The sequence below is a fragment of the Podarcis tiliguerta genome (genome assembly GCF_965153285.1).
Source record: "Podarcis tiliguerta genome assembly, chromosome: 4".
Lineage (NCBI taxonomy): Eukaryota > Metazoa > Chordata > Lepidosauria > Squamata > Lacertidae > Podarcis > Podarcis tiliguerta.
The window spans coordinates 7,848,066-7,873,102 of NC_139537.1; the positions used below are offsets into that span (position 1 = coordinate 7,848,066).

A 25,037-nucleotide genomic window follows, 5' to 3' on the forward strand; every position below is an offset into this window, starting at 1 on the left:
TTCAGACTTGGGTTAGGCTCTGCTGCTGGGAAGAAGTGGGGGCCTACCTGGGTCTTTGCTTGTGGATAGTGTTTGTTGGTTTAGAGCATTATTACCCTGAAAAGGTGCCCAAAGTACAGTGGTGCCTCGCAAGACGAAAAGAATCCGTTTCGTGGGTCTTTTCGTCTTGCGGTTTTTTCGTCTTGCGAAGCAAGCCCATTGGTGGATTAGCGCTATTAGTGCTATTGACAATTTAAGGGCTAAAAATGGCTTTTTAAGGCTTGGGGGATTAGCGGTTTTGCTGCTAAAATGCTTTTAGCAGCTTAGCTCTTCAGGAAAAGGGGTTTTGGAGCGGGGAAAAAATTCAAAATTTTTCGTCATTTTTCGTCTTGCGAAGCAAGCCCATAGGGAAATTCGTCTTGTGAAGCGCCTCTGCAGATGGAAAACCCTTTCGTCTTGCGGGTTTTCCGTCTTGCGAGGCATTCGTCTTGCGGGGCACCACTGTAGTTTACATACAGTCAGTGAAAACAAGGCAATCCCTGCCTGAAGGATTACCATCTAAAACACGTGATGGGGTGGAAGCGGCTGGGACCATAAATAGACAGTAGCTTTTATAATGACCAAATGAGGTGGAAACAGATAAGAGACAGGTGGAACCTGATGGATTGGGTCCTTCAGCCCCGTGTTGGCTAGAGGTGGAATTAATTTAAAAAGTAAAGGATCATATACTCGACTCTAGAAAGGCAAGACGTTCCTCTCATTCCTCAAAACATAGCCTATTGCTTCTAATTGTTGATGCTTTAATTGAGATTCCTGCATTGCAGGGGACTAGATTAGCCTCAAGGTCCCCTCTAACTCTACAATTCTGTGATCCTGTGATCAGAAATTTCCTGGGTACTTAATAGATGTGATGCAATTCAAGAACTCATCTATGCTTAACCTGATGACATCTAAGACTAAAACAAAATCCCTGCCTGTTGGTTATTGATTATCCAAAGCACCTGTTTGCTCTATTTCTCAATGAGTGATATCAAGTCACTCGAGAGCTAATTCTATTGATCTCAATGGGTCTGCTATGTATAACAGTGGATATTACCTCTTGTTCATTGAGCAGTTATCTGTTGGAGAAAGTATTCTAAATAAATGCAAGCAGTGCATTGCATATTATTTATAGAAATCTAGAAATGCCTGTGTAGTGTCCCACCAGTCCATAGAAGTTATCGGCGTATAGCTGTGCTGTATGAAAAAAAGAACCTCAGGCTGGCTGTGGTATTTTGAAGCATGGGAGCTTGTCACTTTTTTACCCTTAACACACTCTTGGTGTGGATTTCTGGGCCAGAAAGCTAATAATGCATGGAGGTGAGACTAGGACTTTTCATAGTACGTTGCTTTGCTATAATGTGTTAAAATAAAAAGGGGCGCAAATTTTAAGCAATCAGGGAATAACCGCAACTTCAGCTGCACCACACCAATCTTATGCTTTGGTGTTGTCAGGTTTTAAACTTCAGTTTCAGTTTCCCTTGACTACAGTAGACACTTTATCAAAGCAATATGTGGAGACTGGCAAGTAAACGAGCACATTCACACTTTTAGTACCAGGTGAACTTGTGAGAAGCAGGTTCACAGGAGTCCTTGTGTATTCCTAGCTCTTCAACCCGAGAATCCGGTCCTGTTTTAATGAATATGAAGTTGTTCTCCCCCACAACACACACACATGAGAGAGTTGTAGCTGCACTACCTTTCCACGCTCTAAGTGTTAGCAAAATGTTTGCCTTTCATTTCTTTATTGTAGTTAAAATCAATGCAGTTTGCAAATGCTAAATAAATGCACAAAGCATAATAAGGAAATGATCAGGTAAAAGGCGGTCCAGAGATCTTATCAAAATGTTTGGCTCATCCTGAGCCATTACTATAACCTATGCAGATGATGGATGTCAAGGAATGGAAATCCAGAGTAGCCGCTTCTTTTTAGCCCTCTCTGGAGGTCCTGATACGTACAAGGCAGAGCCACCTGCAGCCTGGCCTCCCCATCTTGACTGGGCCACTATTCTGGCCAAACAAAGCCCACATGTTCGTGACATCACGGGCAGGGCAGATAAAGATACAGCTGGGCCAAAAGAGGGTTTGCAGGCACTGCCAATCAACTGAAAGCATAGGGCTGTTCTTTTGCGAATGGATTGCATGGCATCCTTGCGATATCAGGTGATTGACAGGTGGCAGCCCCATCCACCTTGGCTGACAGAGATGGTATAAATTGAGATGCATCCCGCCAGGTGGATCTAGTTGTTCTAAGACATGTTGGACTGTTTTATATAGGCCTTGATAAAAGTCTAGTACCGTCTTGTATCAAACGTCTCATCTAGTGGCCCTCTTGAAATCAAGACTTTCTTTAGAGAAATACTGTTTTTGTTTTTACAGTAGGTAATGTTTTGGATGGGACGAGGGTGGCGCTGTGGGTAAAACCTCAGCGCCTAGGACTTGCCGATCGTCAGGCCGGCGGTTCGAATCCCCGCGGCGGGGTGCGCTCCCGTCGTTCGGTCCCAGCGCCTGCCAACCTAGCAGTTCGAAAGCACCCCCGGGTGCAAGTAGATAAATAGGGACCGCTTACCAGCGGGAAGGTAAACGGCGTTCCGTGTGCAGCACTGGTGCTGGCTCGCCAGAGCAGCTTTGTCACGCTGGCCACGTGACCCGGAAGTGTCTGCGGACAGCGCTGGCTCCCGGCCTATAGAGTGAGATGAGCGCACAACCCTAGAGTCTGGCAAGACTGGCCCGTACGGGCAGGGGTACCTTTACCTTTACTAATGTTTTTGGAATCGTCCCTAGCATCAGTGTTCTCTGATACACAGACAGCAGTCTTAATGATTAAGGCATAAGTGCTTTTGGAAGGTGATGGGCAGAGGAAGATAGCATTGGATAATCATGTGATGAAAGCTGGAAGGAACCATATCCGTTCACTTGCCTACTGTGGCAGCTGAGGAGCAACACACCGAACCGTGGTTTGGCACTCCTTTGCAAACTCCCTCACTCTGGTTTGAATTTTAGTGCAAAATCTGAAATTTCAGACGACAGCATTTTTAGATGTGTTTTTGTCCTGTTAACCCTCTGTTCTTTATGGGAACAAGAGTTGGATTAAGTTTCCTCATTGGGCTAGTGAACTTCTAACCCTGGAGAGAGAGAAAACAATCTCTTGATAGATATGATTGTTAGATTAATGTGTAAGCTGCCTCCCACGTGAGGTCATACAAACCAAATACGCCCATGTCTTGGAAATCTGATAAACATCACTTCGCGGTACTGAAGAGATTAAATAAATACAAAGGCATAAATTTTGGGATGTTTCAGGTTTATAGTGCAAGCCTGTGGCCTGATGGTAAAAAGAATTAAACATTGATATTGCGGTTTGTTTGGTTTGGGTTTGAAGTCCTTAATGATGGCACTGCCCTCTAAATCGCCCTCTTTCAAAAACTCACTTTGGGTAAAATAGTGATTGGAAATGAGGCAGCTTTTAATGGGTCTCCTGCACCTCTTCTCAAAAGCGGAACTCACTCTAGCAAGCATTAAGTTCACTCATGTAAACGGTTCCTTTGTCTTCATTGTAATGCCAAATAAAATCAAAGTGTGGCATACCTCCCTGGAGAAAGGGGTTAGATTATGAACACACAATGCTCTCTGATATTAGTGCCCTTGATCCAGCCAACTGGGCATTGCGCCCTCTGTCCGCAGTTTATCCCTGGTCTCTGGCAGAGGTCTTTCACAATTCGGCCACTGTCCACCTTTTGTGTTGTCTCAGGCTTGATGCTCCTCATTTCCTCCCATCTAAATTATTTCATTCTGTTGCTTCATGGTGGGAAACCATCTCTCTCTCAGCCCCTGTTCACTCTGAGAGAGCCAGTGTGGTGTAGTGGTTAAGAGCGGTAGTCTCGTAATCTGGGGAACTGGGTTCGATTCCCCGCTCCTCCACATGCAGCCGCTGGGTGACCTTGGGCCAGTCACACTTCTCTGAAGTCTCTCAGCCCCACTCACCTCACAGAGTGTTTGTTGTGGGTGAGGAGCCGCTTTGAGACTCCTTAAAGGGAGTGAAAGGCGGGATATCAAATCCAAACTCTTCTTCTTCTTCTGAGAGAGGAGTGAGCCCGTGGGCCTTTCCCCCCACCCTGTTCACAGATAGTAAGCAACATGTAACTTGGAGCTGAACCCGGATCTTCATAAAACCACAGTCTGTACCTGGATTGGAGAGGGATCCCCCCCACCTCCACAGACACAAAACCCCAAATCCTGTGCTGCAAAGATAGCAGGTGATCGTGGCCTGCAGCTTATCCAGGTCTGCCTTGACCACCAGCCCAACATTGCCAGATTTATTTATTTAATGAATTTATGCTATAGTGACAGGTTACAATAAGTTTGAACAACCACAAAACAAAGCAGAGCAAAATCTAAAAATACCCAAATATAAACGTGATCTGTTTAAAATGGTGCGGACTCTGCACTTGGATGAAACTATAAATGGCAAGTTGAGGGTTGTATCCTGCTAGCATTTGTTAAAACACACACACCCAGACGTGGAATTTTCTCTTGTTTGTGTAGCTACACCTGACAAGTTTCATGAAACAGCTTTGTATCTGAAGAGCCTTTAGCAGTTGCCCCCTTTAAAGCTCACATTTTTGAGCCTGCCTGTTTAATGGTTGGCTATTCTGAGAACGCGGGTTTAATGGTTGGCTATTCTATTTAATGGTTGGCTATTCTGGGACACGGGTGGCGCTGGGACGCGGGTGGCGCTGTGGGTAAAACCTCAGCGCCTAGGACTTGCTGATCACATGGTCGGCGGTTCGAATCCCTGCGGCGGGGTGCGCTCCCGTCGTTCGGTCCCAGCACCTGCCAACCTAGCAGTTCGAAAGCACCCCCGGGTGCAAGTAGATAAATAGGGACTGCTTACCAGTGGGAAGGTAAACGGCGTTTCCGTGTGCGGCTCTGGCTCGCCAGAGCAGCGTTGTCACGCTGGCCACGTGACCCAGAAGTGTCTTCGGACAGCGCTGGCCCCCGGCCTCTTTGAGTGAGATAGGCGCACAACCCTAGAGTCTGTCAAGACTGGCCCGTACGGGCAGAGGTACCTTTACCCTTTACCTTATTCTGAGAACAGGATGCAGGACAAGATGGATCCTGCAAGCCTCTTCTTAGGTTCTTAAGGATGTGTGGCAACTATGTGTGATAATCTGCATTCTCCTATGGTGGATCCAGAGGCCCATTGTGGGCTTCATTTTCATGAAAGGGGCTAATGCGAGCAAGCTGGTATCCTTCCTTTTCCAGGACTTTTATTATAACTTACAGCTTTGCCATCCTCCCAGAACTCTGAAGCCTGCACAATTTCTCCAGCTTCCTTCAATATCCCAACAATGGATTTTTTTTATTTTTTGCATTCCTTTTTTGGCAGCCCAAGAACACCTTAGCCGCCCTAGCCTCCTATCCTGCCTCTGCTCTAATATAATCTATGGGAATGTGCCTTCGGAGGTCTCCATTAATGGAGGAATCTGCTATGCATTGGACTTGGCTTTGAGCCATTCCATCCATTGGCCAGCCCATAACTGCCCATCGTAATGGGGACCCTTTTGGCATCATAAATGCTTTCGTAGCTGCATCTTCACAGCTGCTTGAAGTGCGTTGACTGCATGTTAAAACCGCTTTTACTGTTCCCATTGAGAAAGATGTGCTGATTCCGCCCCACCTCTGGTAAAGCATTGCACTTAAAAGGAAGAACTTAAATCTTGAGTAGAGTCAGCAATTCCACTGTGATACCTAAGAGAAAGCTAAAATGATCTCATACATGGAGCCAAGAAAGCTTTTATCTGACTTGAAGGCTTCTTTTGGACGGTGCTGTTGAATTCCCTTGACAACTCCAAAATTAAAATGATTAAGCGAAAGTAGTGCACAGTTGTTACGTTTATATGGCGAATAGCCTCTTTCCCGTTGCGTCGCCTCCCAGCCTGCCTATATTTGGAACTGATGCATGCCTTTCTCGAGTCCCTTAATCCAGTTATTTATATCCTACAAACCATTAGGAGTTGAGGATGGGCTTTTAAAAGTAATTCAAATATATAATGAATCGGGATTCAAGATGACCTTAACAGATTGCAGAACTGGGTCCAAGCTGACAAAATGAATTTCAATAGGGACAAATGCAAGCTTCTACACTTAAGACAGGAAGAACCAGATGCACATATATAAGATAGGGGATACCTCGAAAAGGATCTAGGCATCTTAGTAGACCACAAGCTGAACATGAGTCATCAGTATGATGCAGCTGCAAAAAAAGCTAATGCTACTCTAGACTGCATCAACAGAAGTATAGTGTCCAGATCAAGGGAAGGTATAGTCCCACTCTATCTTCCTTGGACAGATCTCACCTGGAGTTCTATGTCCTGTTCTAGGCACCACAATTTAAGAAGGTTCTTGATAAGCTGGAATGTGTGCAGATGAGGGCAACCAAGATGATCCAGGGTCTGGAAGCCAAGCCTTATGAGGAATGGTTGACGGTGCTTGGGATGTTTAGCCTGGAAAAGAGACTGAGAGGAGATATGATAGACCATCTTCAAATATCTAAAGGGTTGTCACAGGGAAGCCGCATTAGCTAACCCCTCCCCAGTTTGGTGCCATCTGCAAATTTAATGAGCATCCCCTCAATTCCTTCATCCAAGTTGGTTATGAAGACATTGAACAGCAGTGGGCCCAGGACAGAACCCTGTGGCAACCCACTTGTCACTTTTCCCCAGGATGACGAGGAACCATTAACGAGTACTCTCTGGGTTTGGTCAGTCAACCAGCTACAAATCCAACTACAGCTACAAATCCAACATCCAATGCAATGCTGGGCTGCATCAATAGGAGTATAGCATCTAGATCAAGGGAAGTAATAGTGCCACTGTATTCTGCTCTGGTCAGACCTCACCTGGAGTACTGTGTCCAGTTCTGGGCACCACAGTTCAAGAAGGACACTGACAAACTGGAACGTGTCCAGAGGAGGGCAACCAAAATGGTCAAAGGCCTGGAAACGATGCCTTATGAGGAACGACTAAGGGAGCTGGGCATGTTTAGCCTGGAGAAGAGGAGGTTAAGGGGGGATATGATAGCCATGTTCAAATATATAAAAGGATGTCGCATAGAGGAGGGAGAAAGGTTGTTTTCTGCTGCTCCAGAGAAGCGGACACGGAGCAATGGATCCAAACTACAAGAAAGAAGATTCCACCTAAACATTAGGAAGAACTTCCTGACAGTAAGAGCTGTTCGACAGTGGAATTTGCTGCCAAGGAGTGTGGTGGAGTCTCCTTCTTTGGAGGTCTTTAAGCAGAGGCTTGACAACCATATGTCAGGAGTGGACTGATGGTGTTTCCTGCTTGGCAGGGGGTTGGACTCCATGGCCCTTGTGGTCTCTTCCAACTCTATGATTCTATGATCCAGCACACATGTCACCAGCTTCCTTGCAAGAATGTCATAGGGGACTCTGTCAAGAGCCTTACTGAAATCAAGATACACTATGTCCACAGCATTCCCCTGACCCACCAAGCTTATTACTCCCATCAAAAGAAAAAAAAAAGAAATAAGGTTCATCTGACATGACTTGTTTTTGAGAAACCCATGCTGGGTCTTAGTAATCACAGCATTCTTTTCTAAGTGCTCACAGACCGACGGTTAAATTATCTGTTCTAGGACCTTCCCTGGTATTGATCTGGTCAGTAGTTTACCTGGGTCTCTCTCCCCCCCCCCCTTAAAGATGGGGACAACATCTGCTCCCCCAATCTTGCAGGCACTCTCCTCCTTTTGCACCCGGTGGTTCTTTCTCTCCTGCTTACAAGCAAAGCCCCATTTCCCAGCTTCCATAGTCTTTCTGTCCATTACTGTTTCTGAGCTCCAGCTTGCAGTTATTACAAGAGATTCCTGCAGATTCAGATGGGCAGGAGTGGCTTGTGAGAATCAAGCCGTGTCTGTGAAGCATAAGCGAACAGCAGCCCCTCGATTAGTCATGCTGAAAGGCAATCACTCCACAGGCACAGTTGTTTAAATCGTACTAAATCTTCCTTAATCTAAACTCCCTGGAGCATCAACTTCTGAGTAGTGGGCCAAGGAAAGACCTGTGAACAAAATGCCTTTGAGCTTTGTTTCATTTGCACTGCTGTAATTCGCAGTTCGGATTCTTCTTCCACCGGCTCAGCCTCATTGATGCTAGTTCACCTGAGTGCCCAAGATGCACGTTCTTGTTCTGACCGTTATTATTCATTGAATTTATATACCACCCTGTGCTCGGAGGTCTCAGGGTGGTTCACAGAATAAAATCAAAATATAAAACCGCAAAATACATAAATGCAAAATAAAAACAACAACCCAATAACAACAACCCCCCACATTTTAAAAGGGCATAGGATGTCAATCAAATCAACCCCAAGTCCTGGTTAAAAGGGAACATTTTTGCCTGGCGCCTCAAGGTGTATATGAAGGCGTCAGGCGAATATCCCTATCATTTACGTGTTTTAGGTACAGTGGTACCCTCGGGTTACAGACGCTTCGGGTTACAGACTCCGCTAACCCAGAAATAGTACCTCGGGTTAAGAACTTTGCTTCAGGATGAGAACAGAAATCGTGCTCCGGCGGTGCGGCGGCAGCAGGAGGCCCCAGTAGCTAAAGTGGTGCTTCAGGTTAAGAACAGTTTCAGATTAAGAACGGACCTCCGGAATGAATTACGTACTTAACCCGAGGTACCACTGTATTTGCGATGGTACACAAGAACCTCAGAAGTGTGATGTGCAACATGTGCCCGAAGGCAAGGGTGGGGAGAAGGTAGATAAGGATCTTCTGGTAGATTGCTTGGTAAAAGTTTCTCCTCCTCCTCCTCTTCTTCCACCCCACTCACTACCACTTTGCTAAGCAAGAACTTTGAGTGAGTTTCTCTGTGAAAGGACTTGCGATCTTGGGAGCTGGTAGTGATTACTATTTCCTGGCTAAGCGCCAGGCCTTTTCATTCTTCGTGTACACCTGCCTGTCTGAGCGGCTATTTTGCAACCTGTGCCGGTTGGTGGACCTTGGGGTTCTAGATTACAGATTTGCAGTGTAAATCTCTCCACATTTCCTGAGAAACAAGAGTTATGGTGTTCAGTGGTGCTCTCTTCTATGTGTATTTGGAATTGTACCCTTCAAACAGCAAACTTCTTTTCTGGCATGCCGATCTTGGAATGCAGCTGTCCCATCTTAAGCCCGTCAAGGTTTAATCAGGTGTTCAGAAGAACCATTGGCTAATTCACCTGTTTCTCTCTCCATAGCTTAGATACCAACATGGGCTGGGAACTACAGATCTAAGGCAGACACTTCCTAACCTGAAGAACTTCCTGGAGCACGGACTCATGGTCAGATGGTAAGTTCTGTCCATTGCAGTAATGGGAAGGTGGGGTAAATTATTAAAAGTTTGTAGAACATACTAGATACCTAGGAAGTTGCACTTAGAGCTCTTTCTCGTGACTTTTTGGTTTGCAGCGTGTCCCACCACAAACCTTTTGTCACTTGATGGTGACTTGGGGACCGGGAGCCTCAAACACATCTGAGTTGGATGTGCTTTATAAAAATAGGATCTGATCTCTTGCAGGAGAATTAGGATATTGTGCTAAAGAATCTCTTAATTCATCCGCAACTGAATATGAAGCTACATATTTAGGCAGTGTTGTCGTTCAGTCGTTTAGCCGTGTCTGACTCTTCGTGACCCCCTGGAACAGAGAACGCCAGGCACTCCTGTCTTCCACTGCCTCCCCCAGTTTGGTCAAACTCGTGTTGGCAGCCTCGAGAACTCTGTCCAACCATCTCGTCCTCTGTCGTCCCCTTCTCCTTGTGCACTCCATCTTTCCCAACATCAGGGTCTTTTCCAGGGAGTCTTCTCTTCTCATGGGTTGCAAAAGCATGGGAGCCTCAGCTTCACGATCTGTCCTTCCAGTGAGCACTCAGGGCTGATTTCCTTCAGAATGGATAAGTTTGATCTTCTTGCAGTCCATGGGACTCTCAAGAGTCTCCTCCAGCACCATAATTCAAAAGCGTCAATTCTTCGGCGATCAGCCTTCTTTATGGTCCAGCTCTCACTTCCATACATCACTACTGGGAAAACCATAGCTTTAACTAGACGGACCTTTGTCAGCAAGGTGGTGTGAGGCAGTAGCTATAGCTTTTAAAATGCTAATACAGATTTTCTAAAACCTCTGGAACTTGGGGAGGGGTCAAGAGATTGTGGGGGCTTCCAGATGTGAGATGACTGCATCTGACCCCCCCCCCATTCCATATTTCTTCAAAACCTCCCCCCACCCCAAGTTTCTATTGATCATATTTTTGGTACAGTTCAGCCCCAGATGTGATGGCGTGATAAGTCCAAGCCTAGATTAATTTTATGCTGTCTAGCATTATTATTAGCCCTGCCACCGAAGCTGGATGGAGCCTTCCAGCCACCTAGCAAATAGATCAAGCAACACCATGCGGTGTATGTCATTTGCATAGCTTAATTTGCCAGTGGAAAATATGCAGGATTTGACTTTCCCCGCTGTGGATTTCTGGTTTCCAACTTGAGGTAGACCCTTGTCCCTGGGTGGCTCCTGAGAGTGGCATGTTCTCATTATCAAGACAAAACACATTCTTTGCCTGGCTAATATTTCAAAACATGTGTGGATATTAGCCCTGCCTCTCCGGGGCTATCGCGTTCCCCCTCGCCGCATGTCTATGGCTCATTTCTTTCTCACCTCCAAGGCTCAGATAGGTCCGATGATTCTGAACGGTTCCTCTTGGTACTTCCTTACAGTATAAACGGTAATGAGGCTTTTCATAGATCCTCCCTCAAGGGGAAGATTAGGGGGGCCGTATTTCCAGCTAGGGAAGTTGGGCGCAAGCACGCTTGAGTGCCAGAGCCCGATTCACATGTGCATGTGTGGAATGTTTGCCTGCAAATGACTGTGCACAGATGGTTAAGTTGATCTCCACAGGGCCCCAGCTATTAAAATTAAAATTTATGACAGCATATATGCATAAATGTATGTGCGGCAGGTAGGCCACACTATGGACAGCAAGAGTCTCTTGATCCGTATGGCTGACAAAGCGTTGCCAGATGCCCCTTCGCTTCTGTCAGAATGAGATTGGGGAGGGTTAAGCCCCTCTGCATGAGTAGCACTTCTGTGGGATTCCTTCCGTTTGATCATTCTTCTATGTTTGCCTTTAATCCAGTGTCTTTTGTGACAAGTGGGGTGAGATTGACAGGTGTTATCCATATGCATTCCCACCTTATCCCCAGAGTGCCTCCCACCCCACCCCCCAAAAAAGAATTTGCGAGGAAGCATCCTGTTGAAGGATGCTCTAGCCCACGAAAGCTAATGCCTCAAATAAATACCTTGGTCTTTTAAGTTGCTACAAGATGCTGCTGCTGCTGCTGCTGCTGCTGCTGCTGCTGCTGCTGTTGCTGTTGCTGTTCTTCTTGTGAGTTTAGGCACAGAGTGACTCGGCCTTCCGGACGCATTTGCAGACAACTTTGTAGAGCAGAGTTGGTCTGCCAGCTGGCCTGGTCCCAGAAGCCAGTTCCCCGTAGAGCATGTACATAACGTACAGAGTTACTGCCACAAGATACAATGGCCGCTAGCCTAGTTCGTTTTAAAAGGGATTAGACAAATTCGTGGAAGGGAGGTCCATCAGCGTGGCTAGGCATGATGGTTGGCAGATGCAAGATGCTCTCGGAAGACCAAAGGAGATGCCTATGGGAGGAAGCCCATGAGCAGGACCTGAATTCAGCAGCCCCCTTCTCACCCATGCTCTCCAGCAACTGGTTCCCAGAAGCATCCTCCTCTGATGCTGGAGATAATACTAACAGCCGTTTGATAGCCTTGTTCTCTGTGAATGTGACCAAACCTCTTTTATGGCCTTCCAGCTCGGTGGCTCCCATTTCATCTTGCACAAGTAGTATTGAGAGACGTTTGTTAAGTGAAGGGCAATACCCTTTTCAGACTAGAGATTTCTGCTCGGAATTTCGCAGATTCCGCTGCACAGAGCTCAGCCCCGAGGCTGCCTCGCATAAGTACCCCTTCCCATTCATACATTTGAGCATCCTTGCATTCACTTCGCACTTTTCTCTGGCAGAATTTGCTTTCGGTTACAATGGTGTAACATATAAAGTGATTTACTGGTTCATTTTTTAACTTTTTGCCTCTCAAAGAAGCAATTTATTACTTTCAACTTTCTCTTCTCCGTATTGTCGCCCTGGACATCCATGTGTATTCTGTGTTCACACAATTTGCTGATGAAATACCGTATTTTTTGCTCTATAAAACTCACTTTTTCCCTCCTAAAAAGTAAGGAGAAATGTGTGTGCGTCTTATGGAGCGAATGCAGGCTGCGCAGCTATCCCAGAAGCCAGAACAGCAAGAGGGATTGCTGCTTTCGCTGCGCAGCGATCCCTCTTGCTGTTCTGGCATCTGAGATTCAGAATTTTTTTTTTCTTGTTTTCCTCCTCCAAAAACTAGGTGCGTCTTGTGGTCTGGTGCATCTTATAGAGCAAAAAATACGGTACGCAGGCAGGCAGTGAAAGGATTGCGCTTAATGCTCCTGGACCCACTTAAGTCTTCCTGGGGGGGGGGGTGCGTGTAATATTGCTTCTTCTAAAATGAAAGCATACAGATTTGGTTTGAGGATGAAAGCAGACGAGGTTTAAGGCTCGCTTCTTGTGTATTTATGATGGATGGATGCTCTTGCAAGTCAGTCCTTTGTAGGATTGAGCCACCCACCCAAAGCCTTTTCCAGCTCTAAAGGGGGAACTTTGAGATGAGATTTTTTTGTTGTTGCAGTAAGCTCCCCGATCCCATTTACCCCTTTCCTCCCCTTTTCTGCTGCTTGTCCATGGCAGGTACAACTGTGGTTTCTGCTCCTGCCTGATCCACATTTCACATCCTGAGGGTAGAAGAGGGGGTTGCTTCCTTTTTTTGCTGCTTCTGCACACTTCAGATGCTAAGTGGGACCGCAGGTTGTGTTCCAGTGGTGGCGAGGACCACAAAACCAGGAAAGCACCACTGGCATGGAGTGAGAAGAGGAGGAAACTCCAGGTGCGGGAAGGAAGGCCTGTTTTAGGACCGATGCATTTTGAAGTTAATATGGTGCCTCCTCTGAGCGAGGTGTGGAGAGTGGCAATGAGAAACCGGGCCTCTTTTCAGTGCTATCTTCACATTTGTGGGGATCTTTCCCCAGTGAAACCCGCCAGGCACCACCATTGTCATAACTGCAGTATGGTTATAGTCTGTGTAAGCAAGATTGGGCCTTCTGTCCATGGAGGTCAATTCTGTGTCCAGGGCAGCTGTTTACCAGCTCCATCTGGTACGCAGACTCAGACCCTACCTGCCAATGGACTGTCTCGCCAGAGTAGTGCGTGCTCTAGTTATCTCTTGCTTGGATTACTGCAATGTGCTCTATGTGGGGCTATCTTTGAAGGTGACCTGGAAACTACGACTAATCCAGAATGCGGCAGCTAGACTGGTGGCTGGGAGCGGCCGCCGAGACCACATAACACTGGTCTTGAAAGATCTGCATTGGCTCCAAGTACGTTTCCAAGCACAATTCAAAGTGTTGACCTTTAAAGCCCTAAACGGCCTCAGCCCAGTATACCTGAAGGAGGGTCTCCACACCCATCGTTCTGCCTGGACACTGAGGTCCAGCACAGAGGGCCTTCTGGCAGTTCCCTCACAGGGAACCAGCCAGAGGACCTTTTCAGTGGTGGCGCCTACCCTGTGGAATGCCCTCCCACCAGATGTCAAAGAGAAGAACAACTACCAAACTTTTAGAAGACATCTGAAGGCAGCCCTGTTTAGGGAAGCTTTTAATGTTTAACAGACCACTGTATTTTAATACTTTGTTGGAAGCCGCCCAGGGTGTCTGGAGAGACCCAGCCAGATGGTTGGGGTATAAATAATAAATTATCATCATCATCATCATCATCATCATCATCATCATCATCATCTTTCTTGTTGGATGAACACGTCTGAGGTTCCGTTCCATCTTTCCTGCTCATTTGGCTTTCAGTTATCAACACACCACATGTTTGCATGATTGTAAGTCGCTTCAAGGCTTCTTGTATGTTTGGGCATGCAGAAAGTAATAGTGATGGTGATTCAGGCACTCAGGGAGAATTGCTGTTCAGAACATGCCCCCTGACAAAGGCTTGTTCCAAATTGCATTGGGCTTTCTTTCTTCAAAAAAGAATGTATAACCTCTCTCTTCCTGTGTGCCATACTCCTAATTAGGTGGCGTGGGTACTTCACAAGGATCCCATAAGTGCAGTGGCCTGGATTCTGTGATTCTTTGCTTTCAGCATGGGGGAAGAGAAATAGTGAGAACACCATGCAGACTGACCTTCACCCTGCTCAGTCTTCTTCAGCATCAGCATGGAGCCTCACATTGCCTGACCATATCCTCTACTCCAGTTGTTGCACCAGTCCTGGGGCCAGACCATGACATCTTAGCTCCCCCCCCCCCCATCTTCTAAAGGAGAATCGCTTTATGTTGCAATTTCTGTTTCCCCTGCTTTCATTACTGGCCATCTCCTCCTGGCACCTTTCAGTGACCCCGTCATTACTCTGCATTATTTAAGCTATAATCTTTAAAGAGGTGCGAGATTTTTTTTTCCCCTCCTGCTTTTCTGTACTTGACATGATACTGGCCAAAGGGTTTGCCTGAAGTGTCAAACTTTTTGGATGGCTGTAAACCAACTTAAACACCTTCATTTTTTCTGCTGCTATGAGGTCATATTCGCAACCAAAAAAAGAAAGGTGGGGGGGGGGAATCAAATGTTTAAGTTACATTCCCGCCCTCCCCCCCCCCCTAAAGTATTCTCATACCATTGGGCTATATAGCTGTGCATCTTGGCAGGGGTCCAGACAATCACGATTTAGTATTTTAACCAGCTGCGATCAAGTAATGTCCCTCAGAGGGAACATTTTGTACAGAGGGAAAGATACATATTTGAGACTGTGAATTGTACTCTGTCTTTACATAGGTTTTTGCAGGCCTTTTGCAAACATATTAAATAACAAGGCAATCTGTTTGGGGGGGGGGGGGTTTAATCGAGGGTTTTGTTTTGTTTTAAAGAAGGATCTATTGACCAGGAAGTCGGAGGCAAGCCTTAAAAAATGATGGCAAAAACAGTGAGACGGAAATAAGTGCACTGCTTTTGTAGCGCCAAATCTTCTTAAAATTGGTTTCTGTTTGCCAGTGGCTTCACCTCAAATGATTGTCCAGTGTGGATGGTATTGTTAGCTGTTCTGATGTTGCCCTCCAGATGTTGTGTGCTACAACTCATGCACCCCAGCCAGCATGGGCACCAGGTTGGAGAAACCTAATTTATACCTTATTGATGTGAGCAGTGGAGATGAGGGACCCGGGTGGTGCTGTGGGTTAAACCACAGAGCCTAGGACTTGCCGATCTGAAGGTCGGCGGTTTGAATCCCCACAACGGAGTGAGCTCCCGTTGCTCGGTCCCTGCTCCTGCCAACCTAGCAGTTCGAAAGCACATCAAGTGCAAGTAGATAAATAGGTACCGCTCTGGCAGGAAGGTAAACGGGGTTTCCGTGCGCTGCTCTGGTTCGCCAGAAGTGGCTTAGTCCTGCTGGCCACATGACCCGGAAGCTGTACGCCGGCTCCCTTGGCCAATAAAGCGAGATGAGCGCCACAACCCCAGAGTCGGCCACGACTGGACCTAATGGTCAGGGGTCCCTTTACCTTTACCTAGTGTATACTTTATTGATGTGAGCAGTGGAGACATCCAGTTGATTTAGCTTCCAAAAGTGGAACTCCTCAGACATTGCCCAAATAAATTATGACACAATGCATCTTTTTAGACACTGTCTCTGCCAACCTGTCACCACCTCCCCCCAAAAAAATTGTATTTAGGAAGAGGTTGGGAGCAGGTCTTGGCCTTTCAAGGATTCTAGCTCTTGCTACAGCATGTCAAAGTCATCCAGAAGTTCCAGAATTTATTTGAACGCAAAATTCTCCTCTGAAGAGGGTTTCATCTTCCAGGGTCTGGGGAGATACAGACGTAGGATCTCTTGGCTTAGACTCGAGTTACAAGGGACAAAGTGTCTGAGCCCAGGACTCACTTCTGATCTCTCCCTTGAAGCAATTTGATGGTGGTGAGAAGATAAATTAATACAGGCAGCCCCTCATTTATTTGCGTTCAATATGTGCATGACCGCGCATCGTTCCGAACCTGGAAGAGACCCTAAAATGTTACAAAAAGCGGTGGGGGCAGAACGAGGTGTTTGCAGGCATTTTCAGTGGTGTTTGAAATATACACGACCTCACTTGGACGCATGGTGCCTCGGAAAGTACCGTATTTTTCGCCCTATGGGACACACTTTTTCCCCTCCAAAAATGAAGGGGAAATGTATGTGCGTCCTATGGGGCGAATGCAGGCTTTCGCTGAAGCCTGGAGAGCTAGAGGCGTCGGTGCGCACCGACCCTTCTCGCTCTCCAGGGTTCAGGAAGCTATCCGCAAGCCTCGCGTGCCCGGCGGGAGGTCCGCCGGGCGCGCAAGGCTTGGGGCGGCAGCCTGTTCTGGGGGATGGGGTCGTGGGAAGCTCAGGCTTCCCCCGCGCCAGCCCCCGTGCCTGGGGGGGGGGGAATAAATTTCCCCCCCTTTATTTCCCCCCCAAAAAACTAGGTGCGTCCTATGGGGCGAAAAATACGGTAACCGCTGAGTAAATTGGGAGTTGTAGGTACCTTAGAGCCAGCTCTGGAATTCATCAGGAATGGAGAATGCAGAAGCAAAAGCGAATGGCTTAGGATGCAGAATCCAAAGTTGAGACTTGCATGTGGCACTGTCCGTTAACATCAGAACGTGCAAGCTTTCAGGGTACCAGGATCTCAAATGAGCTTGGGACTTCTGTAAAAGTTTAAAACCTGGCCAAGTTGGATCAAGTCGGGAGTGACTGTGACCTGCCTTGTGCCTATGTTGCTGATAAATTGGCATATGCTTAGTGAGGTTTCCCCTCTCGCCTTCCCCATAGACTTAGTACCACCCTGAGCGTTGGAGCCTCATAAATGGACTAAAACAAACAATACTAAACGGTGGTGCAATGGATAGGGAGTGCGGCTTTCATGTAAGAAACTTGGGCTCAGATCTCCACTGAATTGCAAAACCAGGGAGAAGTCACTGTTTTCTTGCTGCATGCCTTTCTTCATGGTTTTGTGGCAAGGATAACAGGAAGCTATGATGCTCCAATGGCATATAAATAAAATAGTGAGCCATAGGAGTAGGCATTGAAGCCTGTTGCTGAAATAAGAAATTGTAATCGCAGATCTGGAAGGGATGAACCGGACTCCACTGACCTTAGCATGGCTTAGGTGAGATAACTGTTCACTGTCTTTATCATTTCTCCCCGTAGTGATCGGCACCACATGTCCAGCGCCATTCCAGTTCCAAAGAGGCAGAGTTCTGCGTTTGGGGGTTTGGATATTGGGTTCACCAGCAGCCACCCTTCTCCGGACAAGGGACTCCGAAAACGGGCCAACTCTGAGAACGAGAGACTTCAGTACAAGACTCCTCCTCCGAGTTACAACTCTGCTTTAACACAGCCCATTGCCATTGCTGGAGAGCCCAATAAGAAGGCCGGGTCGTTATCCTCCTCTTTAGATACCTCCATTGACTTCTCGAAAGAAAACAAAAAGGGAGGGGATCTGTGCCACAGCTTGAACGGCGAAAACAGAGGCCCAAACACCTCCCGAGACCAACAGGAGTCTTTCCTGGGACCCTCTCGTGCAATAAACGGCGCGGCGTTGCCCAGCGAGCGCCCCAGCACAGCCACCAGTGACCAGCTGTGTGCCTTCCGCGGTGCCCTCGGCGCCGACCTCCTCTGCACGGTTGAGCAGGCGGAAGAGATCATGGGCATGGAAGCGACGGGCTTCGGCACCGGAGACCAGCTCGAAGCCTTTAACTACATCCCGGTGGACCACGCCGTGGCGGTGGAGTGCGACGACCAAGTCCTGGGGGAATTCGAAGAGTTTTCCCGGAGGATTTGCGCCCTGAACAAGGACGCCCCCACGTTCCGCAGGCCGCGGAAGGGTTCCGACAAGTGAGCTTTTTTTTGGGACACAGCGGAGGTGGTGCCACGTTTCACAAGGTGAAAACTATGTATCTGGAATGGAGATAAAACTTGCACTCGTAATCCCTGATCAGTTATCGGGTGGGATTGGGTGGGTGGGCGGGGGAGACAAGTTTTATAGTTTTTGGGAAGTAGATTTGGGTTACACACAATCATGGTATCGCCACAGTCCAGGTAAACCTCTGCTGCTTCCTCTCCCGGTTTTCCTAGTCTTTACAGATTGCTTTGGCAATTGGATCGGGCCACTGGAGCATTGTCTGCTTTTAAGTTTTCGATTTCTTTCAGCCCTTTGACAGGTTGGGGTGGAGGAAAATTAAGTCAAACACTTAGCTGAAGACATACAGGGGTGAATGTGTGCGCGGTTCGACAAATGATCTCTCTCCTCCTCAACAGCTTTTTGCCTTCATCCAGGTCTTGTCGCCCTTCCTGCTTCAGGGGCAAGATGCCCTGTCAAACCCAGTAAGAACACCTCTCCCTACACAATGTTATCTCCTTCCTTCCTGCACCACTCTTGCCGGCGTCAGTCTCTGCGCACAGCCCAGTAAGCGCCCCGTGCATTTCAGTAGGTCATGTGCCCGACATATTGCTCCCATTGCTCCTAGGTAGAAAATTTGAGTGGGGGTGGTGATGGAGAGGGAAGCCCTATGGGCTTAGGTCTTACAGTTTAGTAGCTCTCTGGAGCACTTGGGACTACAGGTGTGTCTCATGGGACCAGCAAACTGCAATAAATCAATCCAGAGGCACATTAATTATTTCCCCCCAGACCCTATCAATCTGTGAAGCAGTATACAAACTCGCAAGCCGGATGTTATATATACAGTGCAATAGGTTTTGAGATGATGTGAATGGACTCTTAATAGTGCTTGCTGTTGGCCGTACTTAATAATAAGTTTATTTGGTTGAGGTGGGGCAAATCAACCAAACCTTCTGTACTTCTCAACTGGAGCAGTCCAACAATTTGTTTTGTTTTTTCCAGTGGAGCAGGTTCGACTCCAGATGAGGTAGTTTGCCACTGGGGCATGTGTTTCCAACTGCACTAACGTACAAGCGGATTTTGTGGTCCGCTTGAGATTCCCAACGATATGCATTTATTATTATTATTATTTTGGAGTTCAGGTGTGTCTGGCTCTCGCTTTCTACATTGTATACCGATGTCTGGGCTCGGTTGTGAGCTCACAAATAAATATATATATATAAATATAAATAAATAAATCTATATATATGTATAGCAGAATAAAAGTTTAATTTACTTCACGGTGTGGTGCCTGACAACTTCTTCCCTCAGCTTGCCTGCTCCTTTGAACCTCTGCTGTGGCGCATTTGGCAGACATCATAACAGAGTTGAAGCCAACCGTTAAGGAAACAGCGGAACATGGAAGACAAATCAGGACACTCTTGGTAGCTCTGGCAGGCCGTGGACACAACTGTATTGAGATCAACTGTGTTGCTTTCATTTAACCTTCCTTGGTATGGAGACTTCCAGCTGTTCTGTACTCCCATAAGCCCCAGCCAGCCCTGAGAAACCAGTAGACGGGAATAATAATAATAATAATAATAATTTATTTATTTATATCCCGCCCTCCCCAGCCAAAGCTGGGCTCAGAGCGGCTAACAACAGTAAAATAATACAGCATTATAAAATCAGTTCGTTATAAAATCAGTTCAAATCAAATTGATGGCAACCATTGGGCTAGAGTTCTGTGAGGATTGCCAAAGGCCTGGTGGAACAGCTCTGTCTTGCAGGCCCTGCGGAAAGATATCAAGTCCCGCAGGGCCCTAGTCTCTTGTGACAGAGCGTTCCACCAGATTGGGGCCACGGCCGAAAAAGCCCTGGCTCTGGTTGAGGCCAGCCTAACCTCCCTGTGGCCTAGGATCTCCAAGATGTTTTTATTTGAAGACCGTAAGGTCCTCCGTGGGACATACCAGGAGAGGCGGTCCCATAGGTACGAGGGTCCTAGGCTGTATAGGGCTTTAAAGGTCTCAACCAGCACTTTAAACCTGATCCTGTACTCCACCGGGAGCCCATAAGGAGTCTCACCATGGCATTGTGCACATGCTGGATTTTCTGGGTCAGTCTCAAGGGCAGCCCCACGTAGAGCGAGTTACAATAATCCAGTCTACATCTACATCTAGGGGAGGCCAAATCTGTCTTACCGCCAGTCCAAGTAACTTGTGCATGTTTTTGGTTTTTTAAAAACCCCATCATTCCATTTCTGCATCGTAATACCAAATCACATACTTTGATACGTTTCGAACCGCCTTGCAACGTTCAGAGAAGTGTGAAGTCTTGCGGATAGCAGAGTTCCAATACGCACATGAGTCTGAAACGTGGCTTAGATCACTGCCTGTAGGAATTTGCCGAGATCAAAGCATCCCCCATAGGCGCCTTGATATTTCTCATTTCTCGCCGACTTCCCAACGATACATGCAGGAGGGAGCCCTGTTTTAGGAGAACATTGTGTTTCCAAGATGAAAGCAGATACGAAGGGTCTTTCTGTGCTGCCTGCTCCAAGGCTGCTCATTCAGGCTTGAATACTGGCACTCGGTTCTGCTATTGTTGCCATCGCAAAGTGATGAATGGGGAACTGCCAGCTGGCCCACAGCCAACGAGGCTGCACCCCTGTAAGCGACCTGAATCTCGCCCAAGGTTTTGGAGCGTAGATCGCACTGCTGTGCGTCTGCCAGACGAGTCTGTTCATTTGTCTTCCACCCATGTAATCTATTCCGTCTGTCGTCGTCATCTCCTTCAACGTGCATTTGCCAGGAACCAAATAGTAAAGATTATATACAATTCTATTGTAATTATTTATAATTATAAATAGTCCAAACAGTTATCTCCCGCTTGGACTACTGCAATGCGCTCTACGTGGGGCTACCTTTGAAGGTGACCCGGAAGCTGCAATTAATCCAGAACGGGGCAGCTAGACTGGTGACTGGGAGCGGCTGCTGAGACCACATAACCAGTGGCATAGCGTGGGGGGTGCAGGGGGGGCCGGCCGCACCGGGCGCAACATCTGGGGGGGGCGCGCTCGCACTCGCAGCTCTCTGCCCCTACCTGGCTCGCTCACTCTCACTGCAGTGCTGGCTGTGCGAATCCGATCCGAGCCGCCGGGTCGCCGCCCACTGTGGAGGGGAGGGTGCCAGGCGTGCGGTGCGGAGAGAGAGCGAGGGACTATCTGGGGGAGGGACAGTGCAGCGGGGGGGGGGGGCGCAAATTACTTGCCTTGCCCCGGGTGCTGACAACCCACGCTACGCCACTGCACATAACACTGGTCTTGAAAGACCTACATTGGCTCCCAATACGTTTCCGAGCACAATTCAAAGTGTTGGTGCTGACTTTTAAAGCCCTAAACGGCCTCGGTCCAGTATATCTGAAGGAGCGTCTCCACCCCCATCGTTCTACCTGGACACAGGTCCAGTGCTGAGGGCCTTCTGGCGGTTCCCTCACTGCGAGAAGCCAAGTTACAGGGAACCAGGCAGAGGGCCTTCTTGGTGGTGGCGCCCTCCCTGTGGAATGCCCTCCCACCAGATGTCAAAGAGAACAGCTACCAGACTTTTAGAAGACATCTGAAGGCAGCCCTGTTTAGGGAAGCTTTTAATGTTTGATGTATTACAGTATTTTAATATTTTTTAGGGAGCTGCCCAGAGTGGTTGGGGAAGCCCAGCCAGATAGGCGGGGTATAAATAATAAATTATTATTATTATTAATATTATTTGCATTTATATCCCCCCCCTTCTTTCTCCAAGGAGCTCAGTGTGACATAACATGGTTCTCCTCATTTAATCTCCTGCTACAATCCTGGGAGATCGGTTAGGGCAAGAGGCAGTGACTGTGGGGATTCGAACCCTGGTCTCCCAGGTCCTAGTCTAACACTCTAACCATAATACTATGCTGGCAGTTCACTTGTACAACAAGAAACAGGGATGTGCGTGGCGCTGTGGTCTAAATCACTGAGCCTCTTGGGCTTGCCGATTAGAAGGTTGGCAGTTCAAATCCCTGTGACGGGGTCAGCTCCCAGCTCCTGCCAACCCAGCAGTTCGAAAGCACACCAGTGCAAGTAGATAAATAGGTACCAATGCGGCGGGAAGGTAACAGCGTTTCCGTGCTTTTTAGTTTCCGTCCCGTTGCGTCAGAAGCGATTTAGTCCTGCTGGCCACATGACTCGGAAAGCTGTCTGTGGACAAACGCCGGCTCCCTCGGCCTGAAAGCACCACAACCCCATAGTCGCCTTTGACTGAACTTAACCGTCCAGGGGTCCTTTACCTTTTACAACAAGATGACTGCTACTACCATTATTCCTTTGTCTCTGACTTGCCCTTCACCCGCAGATCCCAGGGCAGGTTACAACAATTTAATTTAAAAAACAGTTCAGACATATTTCATTCACAATAATAGAGTTGGTCCTAAAACCACACGTCTTGGATGTCAAAGATCGGGATAAAGATGTCTGTGTGAAATCTCTTGACTTCTCGGGTACCACTGGACAGATCTCAGAGGTTGGTGGCACAACTAATGGAGGTTTTCAAACAGAAAGCGTGTGACCAATTCCTGCATTCCAGGGGCTGGACTAGATGGCCTTCGGGGGTCCTTTATATGATTCCATGTTTCCTTCTCTAGTTAAGGCTACGCATCGCTTTTTGGACCTTCTTCCAGAGATGCCGCGCAGCTGGAATAACAGACCCGCAGAGCATTCTGGTGCTAGGCGCCATATGGGTTTGTGGAGCTTTATGGAGTGTGGAAATGGGATGTTCGCACATGGAGGCAGGTTTTCTTAATCTTCCGGCACTTCCTGAGATCCAGGCAACGGTATGTCTCTGCCCCCCCTGCCAACCCCCCCACATTTGCTTCTGATATATCCAGACAGCAAAAGCAATCGAGAAATAATCTTTAGCTGATGTGAAGTGGTATATACCTCGAGTAAAGAGGGGTGGTGGCTGAAGTGTGTCACCCGAAAGTTCGGAATGATAAAAATCAGAAAAGGAGATTGCAAGGGGCTCCAGGGGGGTCTTTGCAAAGTGGGCGAATTGGCCATTAAAACGACAGATGCATTTCAGCTTCAGGGGTGGCAGGGATCCTTCTAGCATCACAAAGAGGGGAATAGAATCTGAACCAGCTAAGACTGACCATGAAAAGAAATTTGGGATTGTAGTAAGTAGCATGAAGGAAACCTTGACCCCATGTGCAGGTGCCATGAAAAAGGTAAATCCCATGTTAGGAATAATTAGTTTGGAAACGGAGTTTCCCGTATTACAATGTTGTATAGCCGCACTTGGATTGCTGTGTACAGGTCTTGTCGACGCACCTCAAAAACTTGTGACAATGGAAAATAAACAAGTAAGGGAGTATTTAGACACACGTGTACATACACACACACAAAAAGTCATTAATAGTGATCCTGAATTAAACATATTAATATAATAAGCAGTCCATATGTCTGAATAGAGACTGAAATGAGATTAATGGTAAGATAATTATTTAATTATAATTATAGACACTAGTTTGACATCAACTGATAGAGAAGTGCCTACAGAGGTTGGTGAATACAACACAAGTTATTATGGGCTGTCCCATGAATCCGCTGGATGAAATAGCGGGAGAACGTTGCCTCAGGAGGGTGAGGAACATTCCCAGGGATGATTCACACCCTGGCCGGCACTTTCTTGATCTCCTGCCCTCGGTCAGAAGATATAGAAGCATGATTAGTCGCACCAACAGGGTAAAGAACAGCTTCTATCCGTGAGCTGTTAGGCTGCTGAATGAAAAGATAACAACAGGGCAAGTGACTTTCGGGTTTGGTGGGTGTGCGTCAGTAAACGAGGGGAATTAAGACTAAGAGAGCTGAGTGGGGGGTGCTCGTGTAATCTCACTGTATACAAGTTGTACGAGTGACAAAGTATTTCAAATATACGTTCAGTTCTAGAAAGGGCAGCAAGTTATTGAGACCAGCGAGGAATGAATGGAAGATTCTTCGCCTCCAGGGCTCTCGCAGGATCACACTTCCATTGCCCATCTGTTAGTCATCACGTTGCAGTAATATTAAAAAGGAGGAATTGTTGGCATCTGTCTTGAAAGACAATGGAGTGCTCCTCCTCTCTGCGGTGCAGGCCTGAACACTATGAAGGTCCTAGATTTCCCAGACAGCACTGATGGGATCCAAAGGAACACAGAGCAAGACATTGGGCACCAGCTTGGCTGCAGGTGTTGCCGGAAGGAGACGTACAAGGCGCCACCCAACTGCCTTAGGGACTCCACTCTGGATTTTGGTAGGGTTGACTCCATAACCTTTTCTTCTCCTGAAGATGTCCCACAAAGCAGCCAGTATGGATTCTACAGCATGTTCAGAAACGGCCTTCTTGACCGCTGGACCCACTATTGGTCTCGTCCGTGCCATCCACCTGGCAGGATGCTGTGCTAAGATGGACCAGTGGCCTGATCCTGCCGGGCTTCTTTTGTGTCCTTAAGGAAGGCGCCAGATCAGCAAAGTTTGCTCTGCACCGTCAGGGAAACTACCACAAAAATACAGATATAGCAGGCTGGTTCTTGTTCTGCGCTCCCTCCAGCTTGTTTTTAAATTGATAATATTGTCAACAGGACCCCTGGCGTGACAACGCCACTGGAGCGCTTTGGCTCTCTGCCTCTGCCTGGGTCCAGCTCCCCTGCCTCAGTTGGGAATAAGATTTCCTTGAGGTGAGAAATTCAAGATGCTGTCAGCCTGGCCTGAACCTTTTTGCACCAGCTAATGGAGATTGAACTCCTCTCTTCCCACTTGACAAGATCCAGGCCATCGTGGAAATAAACGATTAATATATATACCGTATTTTTCGCTCCATAAGACATACCTGACAATAAGACGCACCTAGTTTTTAGAGGAGGAAAACAAGAAAAAAAATATATTCTGAACGAAACAGTGGATG

At 47.4% G+C, this 25,037-nt stretch overlaps 1 protein-coding gene and 1 long non-coding RNA gene across 2 annotated transcripts in view; both read left to right on the plus strand.

The window, feature by feature from the left end:
- The window catches only part of UVRAG (UV radiation resistance associated), an 86,616-nt gene extending 68,431 nt beyond the window's left edge, over positions 1-18,185 (plus strand). Inside the window, exons 14-15 of the mRNA XM_083436466.1 lie at positions 9,282-9,373; positions 17,406-18,185. Of these exons, the coding sequence (XP_083292592.1) occupies positions 9,282-9,373; positions 17,406-18,096 (783 nt within the window). The 3' untranslated portion in view covers positions 18,097-18,185. The remainder of the gene's footprint in view (positions 1-9,281; positions 9,374-17,405) is intronic.
- Positions 1-25,037, plus strand: part of LOC310675839 — a 324,788-nt gene that overhangs the window by 232,410 nt on the left and 67,341 nt on the right. The gene's annotated exons all lie outside the window — the stretch shown is intronic.